Raw genomic sequence first — 10248 nt, forward strand, 5'->3', positions numbered from 1 at the left:
ATTTACTTCCTGGAATCCTTCTCCTCGTAGCTCAGGCATGCAGGCAGGAGAGGGTGTGCTTAGCTGAAAAAAAACCCTTCTCCTCTTCTGAAGACTTCAGGGATGTATGACATCATTTGCCTAGACATGAAAACAAAATAAGTAACTGGAGAAATGTAAGAAAACATTTTAAAACAAGTAAAAATGATATAATTTCCTATCTATTTACTAATGCTAGCAGCATAAGGTTAAAGAAAAGTCAGTGTTGATTGAGAGAGTTCCTCTTTAATCTCATGGTCCCTTTTTTGTTTTTTTTAGTGATGGTAAGATAAAGTACACAGAACGAGTTAAGAGCGGAGTCACTGGAGAGATGATGTGGCTACAAATTAACGAACCCACACCAAATGACAAGGGCAAATATGTCCTGGAAATGTTTGATGGCAAAACAACTCATACTAAGGACATTGACTTGTCTGGACAAGGTAAGGACCATTTTCTGCACATTCTATTTCAAATGATTTAGTGTTATACTATATATTACAATGTGCATATTAACCCTTAGAATATCATTTTAAAAAGTGCAAAGCCCAGGGCTTTATCAGTCATAATTACTATATTGTTTTTTTTCTCTTACAGCTTATGATGAGGCCTATGCCGAGTTCCAGAGGTTAAAGTAAGTATCTTGTCCTATTTATACAAGACATAGTTATCAGGTTACTATATTTAGTGTTCTGACAGCTGATTCTATATATATTTTTCTCTGCCAAAAATAATCTTGATTTTCACATATTCTCTACTTAGCAGTCCCCCTACAGCCAAATCTGATTAGTGGAGTTCCTATTTAAAATATACAGTACATTGCTCCAACTGGCACCCAAGCAGTAATTACACAACATACTCATTTGTGAAGTACATGTATTTACTGTATAAAAATAAAGATGACATACTATTATGAGTATGTAATGAATATATCCGTGACACAGATATGCAACAGCTTGTAACAGAGATGATGTGTCATGCCAGCAAGGATGACTGTATAGCTAAGAGGAAAAATGAAATTTTTTTTCTTACTGATCTGTATGACAGACAGTTGGCAGGAACTGTCATCAGCTGAGTCCAGATATTGATACAATTCTTCCTTTTTCACCAGTAGAGGGAGTTCAAACAGCTTTGCAGATCTGTCTGTTGCAGTGCTGTCTGAATGTTTATTTCTTGTTTGACAGGCACTATAGTGTAGTGTTTAGCTAATGTCTATGTTTCTTTTATGATATTCCTTTATTGAGTGTTAGTTCTATATGTTATTATGATATATATATATATATATATATATATATATATATATATATACACACAGTATATATATATTATATATATATATTGTGTTATATATGTTATATGTTATTATTGTGTTATTAGTTCTTAACCATAAATGTGCACAACCATTTATCTATTTCTGGCATACCTTACTTTTGTTGTAGAACATTTTTAAAGTTTAGTACATTGAGGTTATCTGCCTGATAACATATTAGAATTTTCTGGGTGGTACCTGCCTGGGTAAATCCCGAAACACGTGTTTTGGAAAGGGCTGAACATAAGCTTTTTAAACTTTAGACATACTGACCCAGTTTCTGTATTCACAAGGGATCAATTGAACACATTTTAATCTTTGTGTTTTCTTTCTCGCCAATAACAGACAAGCTGCAATAGCGGAAAAAAGTGAGTAACTGCTTTGTATGTTTGGGTAGCATAATTCGAACATGTATAAGTTCAGGAATAAAGCTTGAACAACTTTTAGGTAGTGTTAAACCCAAGAGCAAACTTTTATTATATTGCAGCTTACCAATTATAAAATGTGATCGCTGCAGTGCATTCGTTTTCTTTTTCAGGCTTCCTTTCTTTTATTTTCACCTGGTGATCCTACCAGTTGGTCTATTGTTTTCAACAGACAAACGTGTCCTGCAGCTGCAGTAGTTAGAGAGTTGAGGCAAACCATTTATCCCTGACACGGGGGCTTACGATAATCAGCTAAAACCTTTAGGCCCCTTTCACACATGCTGTCCGTTTGTCCGTTTTTCATCCATCCGTTGATGGATGAAAAACGGACATCAATGCATCTCTATGTAAAAACGCATGACAACGGATGATCATCCGTTAACATCCGTTTTTATCCGCTTCCGTCAATGTCCGTTTTTTTTTACGGATAAATGTCCTATTTTTTTATCAATCAAAAAAATGGATCGGACGAAAAACGGATGTAAGCGGACAAATGGTTTGTTTTTCATCTGTTTTTGCATTGGTAGTGGATGTAAAAAAAACAGATGAAAAATGTTTAAAAAACGGATGAAAAAACGGACGAAAAACTGACGACAAACGGATGAAAAATTTATGAAAATGGATGAAAAAATTTATGAAAAACTGATACACTTTGACGTGACTGAACTAATGAACTGAACGGACCGTATGTGTGAAAGGGGCCTAATACTAAAGAAAAAAAAAATAGTTAGCTGTAACTGCTTATAAAGTTTAAGCTGAAGTTTGGCTTCAATTTGTTAGTGTATCTAAATCTGCTATTACTTCTAACACTCCCCTTCCCCCAGATTAATAATGCTGCAGCCAGAGTGTAGCCACCCTAATGCAGTTAGTGTGGTTGAGTTACTAAAACTGGTGAGTATAAAATCTGGTGCAGCTCTGCATTGTAACCAATCAGCTTCCAGGTTTTATTGTCAAAGCTTAACTGATTATGCTGCAGTTAGAAGCTGATTGGCTACCATGCACAGCTACACCAGATTGTGCACTCTACAGTTTTAGTAAATGAACCCCAGTGTATTACTATCTGGATCACCAGGTGAAAACAGAAGGAAAAAAAAAACGAATTCAGCCACCACATTTAACCACTTTAGCCCCGGAAGATTTGGCTGCTCAAAGACCAGGCCCTATTTTGCGATTCAACACTGCGTGACTTTAAAAGACAATTGTGCGGTCTTGCGACGCTGTACCCAAACAAAATCGACGTCCTTTTCTTCTCACAAATAGAACTTTCTTTTGGTGGTATGTGATCACCTGTGCAATTTTTATTTTTTGCGCTATAAACAAAAAAAAGAGTGACAATTTAAAAAAAATAACAATATTTTTCACATTTTGTTATATGAAATTCTCAAAAAAAAAATGTAAAAATCAAAATGTTTTAACATTTTAGGGCAATTTGTTTTCTGCTACATATTTTTGGTAAAAAAATCAAAATAAGCGCATTTTGATTGGTTTGCGCAAAAGTTATTGCGTTTACTAACTAAGGGAGAGATTTATGTAATTTTTATTGTTTTTAACTAGTAATGGCGGCGATCTGCGTTTTTTTTGCGGGACTGCGACATTGCGGCGGACAGTTCGGACCCCTGACTGACATTTTTGACACTTTTGGGAGTACCAGTGACATTACTACAGTAATCAGTGCTATACATATGCACTGTTACTGTAAAAATGACACTGGTAGGGAAGGGGTTAACTTTACTGGTGATCAAGGGGTTAAGTGTGTCCCTAGGGGCGTGATTCTAACTGTGGAGGGGCGTGGCTTGTGATGTAATCACAGAGACATGCGATCCTACATAGCAGGATCGCATGGCCTCTGTGATTAGTTTAGTGAGAATGACAGACGGCTGTGTTTACATCAGCCGCCTGTCCTTCTCTCACTGCAGCGGGAGATTGCAAGTGGCCGGCGGCCATCGGAGCCGCCGGTCACACGCACTGACTCCCCAGCAGACAAGAGCAGGGGCAGGAGAGCACCTCCGGCGGGACGCGATCGCCCCCTAGCTCCTCCCAGGCTTGCGCCGTACATGTACGGCACTTTGTCTGGGAGCCCCAGACTGCCGCCGTACATATGCGGCAGGCGGTTGGCATGCGGTTAAGGATTAGTAAATTGCATAATATTACATTTTGGTTTTAGGTTTATTACTGCTTTAATAACAACACATTTCCCTAAAGATTTCCATCCACCAGATATAAAGGGTTCTATATCAAAAAGTAAAAGAAATACTGTATGTATAATGTACAAGGGTGGCTTTTATGCTTCGGGAAGATTTGGAAGTCCAAAGGTGCTAAATCTAATGAATAAAGTGGATGGTGTATTAATTCAAAGCCACACTGATAAATGATTGCCATTGAAACTGCGAAAGTGTGAGGCTGAGCATTGTCCTGGTGGAACAGCACAACTTTTATCAGTATCCCAGACCCATTGGATTTTATTTTGTCACAAAGTTGGATTAGCAAGTTAGCATAATATTGTCCATTTATGGTCTGGCCGTTTAGAAGAAAATCTACCATCAATATGCCTTTACAATCCCCAGCTTACAACATTTATTTTACAGTTCTGTTCCCTAAGATACAAAGTGCTTTGCCTCATGTTTCTAAATGCTTTATAACCCTAGTTATGAATACCAACCTACCCCCCCCCCCCTTGCTGGAACCAATCCGACAACAGCTAGGAAGGAAATGGGTAATTTATTACTGCATCATGTCTCAGCTGTGAACACTTTCCTGAGACAAACAACAGCAGAAAGAATGCAGAGATTGACATGGCCCTCTTCCTCTGCATTCCTCTTAGAAACATGGTACAAAGTATTGCATGTACATTGCCCCATTGGGACAGAATTGTAAAAACAAATATATATTGTTAAAGCTGAATTACAGAATTCAGCCACTTTGTAAAAAGAGCAGGCTCAGAATGAGTTAGGTCCAAGGAAGCGCATGACATCTCCTGAACTTATCTCTATTATTTATATCAGATAGGTTTATGGCTTTGCCGGAGCATACACTGACACTCGGGGCTGGGAGAGAGGAGTGAGAGGCACACAGTGCAACTATGCCCGTCCCTCCCCTCTGCTGCCCATTCAGAGAAGTCTTTATATTTTGTGAATGAGTTCAAATTCTACAAAGGCTTCTGTGACTGGTCAGGGGGAGGGGCAGGCATAGAAGCTACAGCAACTCTAATGTTGAAGATGCTTAGACCTGAAGCATCACTTTCGGGCTCCAGGGAATACAGTGATAGCCATATTCTGGGAGTGCAATAAAACTGTCAGATATCAATAGTAGAGATAAGCCCAGGAGATGTCATGAACCTCCTTGGACTTAACTCATAGTGTGCCTTCACTTTTTATAAAGGAGCTGAATTCCTGGAATTCAGTTTTAAGCATGTTTTTTCTTTTCAAAATGATGCCAAAATTATGAAATAAAAACAAAATCTCCACCTTCCTGAAAAGTTTATTGTAAAGAAAACATGGAAGCTCCTTCTGAAAATTCTACCTGCCTAGCTATTAATTGTTCCAATAGCTCCAATACTCTTTTAGGAACTAACATGAAACAAATATGCAGAGCAATACTGAAGCCAGGGACAGCTAGGATATTACTAGTTTTACAAGTGAATTTTCACTACATTCACTAAATTAAGAGAAAATTCTCATGTAGGGTGAGGCCTTCCTTGCCAAATGCACAGCCTATTTGCTTTTATTAAATCAACCCTATCGTGTGCTTTCCAGATGATACATTGTGCATATCCTGCTGCACCACATTTTATGTTTTACATTCTGACTTTTGCATACGCATTTGAATAACTATTTTGTTTCCTTTATTTTAGATCGTGCAAGAGTTATAGGAGGTTTGCCTGATGTTGTAACTATACAGGAAGGAAAGGTAAAAGAGACATTTGACATGCTACTGAATATAAAAATGGCTTATGGGTTCTCATGTACGTGTATTTCTCTGAAACTGAGCCAGAATTATAGCAGATCTTTGCAAAATATGACTCAATATAAAACTTTCATCTCAAGCCATGCATATTGTATTATCTTGGTACATTCTGTTAAATACACTGAAAAATTATTGCATAAATGTGAAATACACTAAATGAATGTCAACCTGATTTGCATCTCATAGTGATGCTAATTTGATTGATAAATGTCCCTCTCTGTTTTTTCCCAATTTGTAAACCCCCAATAAAACATTAAGACTGTACAATGCAGGCTATATATAAAGGGTATGTTGTATTTGATTTGGATGATACTAAAAAATAATACAGGTATGGTTTTTGCCTACCAGTACCAGTGGCTGACCACACCAGCTCCAGCCCGCACTGTCCCCCCCCCGGTCCCCCACGTCCCCGGTCCCCCACCAGCCCCAGCCCGCACTGTTCCCCCTCCCCCCCGATCGCCGGCTCACTCCTCACCCTGGGCAGGCAGTGGGGGCGGCAGCTTCCCCCTCAGTCTCCTCCCTTCTCCTCCTCTGCTCCTTGGCCAATAGCAGGGCTTTTCCTTTCAGTCAATCGTGAAACGGGTCTCAGGACCTGCTTCCTGATTGACCAGAAGGAGAATCAGTGTGGCAACAGTGAATATTCGTTCGCTTTTTTTTCACACAACGCCCCAAGCTCACCCTTTTTTTAAGTCCATTAGAGCCTCTGGCTCTAATCACGTGCTTAAAAAAAAAAAGACCACATTGGAATCCATGCGTTCGGCGCCCTGCATGTAGATTAGGGGGCCGGTCACATGGATAGGGGAGGCGGTGCCCCTGTGCCCCCAATGCACCAGCCGCCACTGACCTGTACTATGAATCACCCTCATTAATTCAGATCAGCAATGATACAGCTTTTTTTATTGAGAGATCTTTCTTCTAAAGTAGTATTAAACCATAACTTTTTCAGTTTAATACACAGCACAATAAAGTAAACATTCCCCATTAAATTATTTGTTCAAATTCTCTGTTGGCTCCTGAAATCTCTTTGCTTTTTCCCCTGAACTCCCAGTCTTCACAGGAAAGAGATACCAGTGGACAGTGCAGTCTCCAGTCAGCTTATTAGCTTGGAGAAGGGAAGAGGTGGAGGGCTGAGCAGGGAAGTGCCTTGCCATCCTTCGCTATGGCCTGTGTGATTCCTTTTGATACAGACAGTCTAGGAACACACAACTCTAATCCCTGCATGCAAGGATGGCTCCAAGAGAAAGAAGCCATCCTAAAACAGGAAACCTGGGTCATGGCACCAGCTTAAACTGGAACATAGGCAAGGATTAAATGATAACAAAGCTGCGTACTCATTAAGGCTCCATTCACACTTGTGTGACATGTCATGCAACTTTGGACATCAGAGTCCTTCCCCATGTTTTCCAATGATAACTATTCATATATGTGCAACTAAAGCAGTTCATACACTACTTTGGTCCGACTTTCATGCAACTTGAGGGCCATACACTTCAATGTAAACCCTCAAAAGTTGCGTAAAACCATACCTAAATGTTATACAATGCAACAGTTGTGCAACAGTTGTCCATTATCACTGCTCATTGCACCCATCCAAAGTTGCATCAAAGTTGCACTGCAAGGTAGTGCAACTTTGGAGTTGTACAAGTGTGAATGGAGCCTAAGCGATTAAATAAATGCTGAAAATGCTTCGGAAATTGAGGGTCTGATAGCACATGAAAGTGTGAGAATGACAATAAATACACCAACACAATGTTTTCAGCATCACACTGAAATCGCAGTAGGGTGATAATATAAAAGTTTGTGGATTAATAATGGCATAAAGCTTGCAAACATATTGAATAACATGTTTTGATTTTGTTTATTGATTTCACCAATATCATATATTATGAAGGTAATTTAGATGTATTGCAGTGGTTGGCTTCCAAGTCATTTTGCTCCTCATTGGCAACAAAACATTTTCTTTGTTTATTCCCCTATGCGCAGAAGTGCAAAAAAAGACTTCTTTACTCATGTAATATGTGCAGCTGATCCAACAGGGGTTGAGAGCAGTTAATAGTGAAAACCTCTGATCATTTATTTCCCAACCAAAAATAACAACAACAAAAAATGTTGTTTCCTAGCTCTTCAGCTACTTTACACAGATGTACAGTGACAAGATGCGGTGACAAGGTTCTATATTAAGTCATCCAGAGATTTGAATTGTCACCAAGGACAGAAACATTTCTGTTGGTTCTTTTGGATTTGGCTTTGACATTGACAAGCCTTCAAATGTGGTTGCTGGTGTCTCGGCCCTAGAAAATTGATGTTTTCTTTAAGCTGAAGCAAAGCAAATAGCAAAATATGTACACCTGTTGCCAAGAAAATAAAAAATCAGAGTGGCTGCAGCAGCTACAATTCTTTAGATTCCATAAAATGTCTGTAATTCCATGACTTTTGAGTAAGACATATTTGCTTGACAGAGGATAATTTACTCATTTGTATAATTCTTCCTACCTCCTAGGCACTTAATCTCACATGCAATATTTGGGGAGACCCAGTGCCAGAGGTCACATGGCTGAAGAATGAGAGAGAACTAATTGGAGATGACCATTGCATCCTTAAATTTGAGTCTGGAAAGTATGCCAGCTTCACTATCACCGTCGTCGCCACATCCGACTCTGGCAAATACTGCATTCGGGCAAAGAACAAATATGGCATTGAAACGAATGATTTTACTGTAAGTGTGTTTAATCCAGAGGGTGAAGAAGTAGAGGAGGAGGCTCAGCCTGATACTAAGAAAAAGTAACTAGATCAACTTTGAAGATGGAGAAATTAGGAATGGTAGAATGATGTTAAGTGCTATGATCATGTGCAAGAGCCACCTTTTCTCAAACCAGTTCTTTGGTCCTACAATTTCTCACAGTGATCCACAATACCACCTTAAACTAGCCCACCACACTCAATATGTAACATTTTACTGTGAATGAAGATCCTAAAACTATACCTACTGATTAGAACAGAGGACTGTTTTAAGAAAAGATAATGTATGTGATTGACTCCACTCCTTTAACCTACCTCACTTCTACATTAAAACATAATTGGAGCAGCTTAAATTTTTTTTTTTCCCCGCATATAGAGTGGGAAGAGACATTTTGTGCCTTGAGCCAATATTTATAGCAATCCAGTCAATTTGCACAAACTGTTGATATCAATGGTGCTTGCAAAATCCTTTAGTAAGCTACTGCTGTCCAGAAAATTGATAGGTAAAGTGGCTATATGGAATAAACTGTGACTAAAAAACACATACACACCAAAAAAAAAAAAAATTAACGACTCCATCGCTTCATTAGTTAGTGAGCATCTAATAAATTTGAGGTTCTACAGTTGCTTTTATTGTTTAATATCAGTCACAATTAGTTATATAAATAGATTCCCCCTATTGATAAACCATTAATTGCAGTAAACGCTCCATCAGGCTTGCTTTACTTATAACCTAAAGGGAATAACAGTCTTATTTAACTATGCTATACCATTTCCCGTTTTACTTCCAACTTGTTTTAGAGCCACGGATGTATATAGGTGTTCAAATATATTTATAATTGAAATAGTTTGAGGATTTATTGTAGTGGAATAGATGCACTCTAGCGTGGTGGTAAAAAAAGACAAAGGAGGAAAAAAAAAAGTTTGTTGTAGAAGAGGTAGGATCTTCAACTATTTCCAAATCCCACCAAGAGGAGTATCAAAGCTCTACTGGGCTCCATGAAATGAAATTATTCAAGCCCTAATACTACTACCCCTCTACTTTTAACAATATTAGTATTTTTACAATGAAGCTAGTGTTTCTGAAGACATCAGCCACTAAAAGGCAAGGAAGAGCTGTAGATGTCCTCTTAGACTCTAACTACATAGCAAATACTACTGGTAGCATGGCAATGGTATCATCCAGCAACACTGGCTGATATGTCTTAGTCATAGCCCTTAGAATACAGCTTGATTACAGTTACCGAAAGAGACATGAAGATGAGGTGGGTGAAAGAACTGGAGTGGGGTAAAAGCTAGTGTCTATGTTTTACTCTGGCAGTACACAACTGGGAAGACTTTGGAGGGTTGGAATACATGTAGAATTACTCAGCTGTGTAAAACCATACCGTACTGTAATACCACCATTGCTATATGTTGTCCATTACTGTTCATGTTCATTTCTGTTGACTATAGGTAATAAAAACCTTATATGTCTGCTTACTGTTCACTAATAAACAGAGCACATATTTTCATCTCTACCTCCACCCTCGTTTCACTGTGTGTTCTTCTTTTATTCACAAATCCTCACACTCGTCTCCATGGTTTAACAGCTCTTAGGTTTCCTATCCTGCTTATCTCCACTATTGCACTAAAATGATAAAATAATCCTCACATCTTCATTTATATCCACAAGTATTATTGTCACTGTAAAATACAAAAAGCTGGTAAGTTTGTAGCATTTTAATCATATATTCATAATGCTGTTTTCAGTTCACTATTTCACTTTCTAATATCAAATACCACATTTAACCT

General features: G+C 38.5%; 1 protein-coding gene across 1 annotated transcript in view; it reads left to right on the plus strand.

The window, feature by feature from the left end:
• MYOM1 (myomesin 1) overlaps positions 1-9496 on the plus strand; it is a 149619-nt gene extending 140123 nt beyond the window's left edge. Inside the window, exons 34-38 of the mRNA XM_082258207.1 lie at positions 298-461; positions 616-652; positions 1673-1695; positions 5603-5658; positions 8216-9496. Of these exons, the coding sequence (XP_082114333.1) occupies positions 298-461; positions 616-652; positions 1673-1695; positions 5603-5658; positions 8216-8500 (565 nt within the window). The 3' untranslated portion in view covers positions 8501-9496. The remainder of the gene's footprint in view (positions 1-297; positions 462-615; positions 653-1672; positions 1696-5602; positions 5659-8215) is intronic.
• Positions 9497-10248: the final 752 nt, after the last annotated feature.

Source organism: Pelophylax lessonae (genome assembly GCF_965119305.1).
Source record: "Pelophylax lessonae genome assembly, chromosome: 5".
Taxonomy (NCBI): Eukaryota; Metazoa; Chordata; class Amphibia; order Anura; family Ranidae; genus Pelophylax; species Pelophylax lessonae.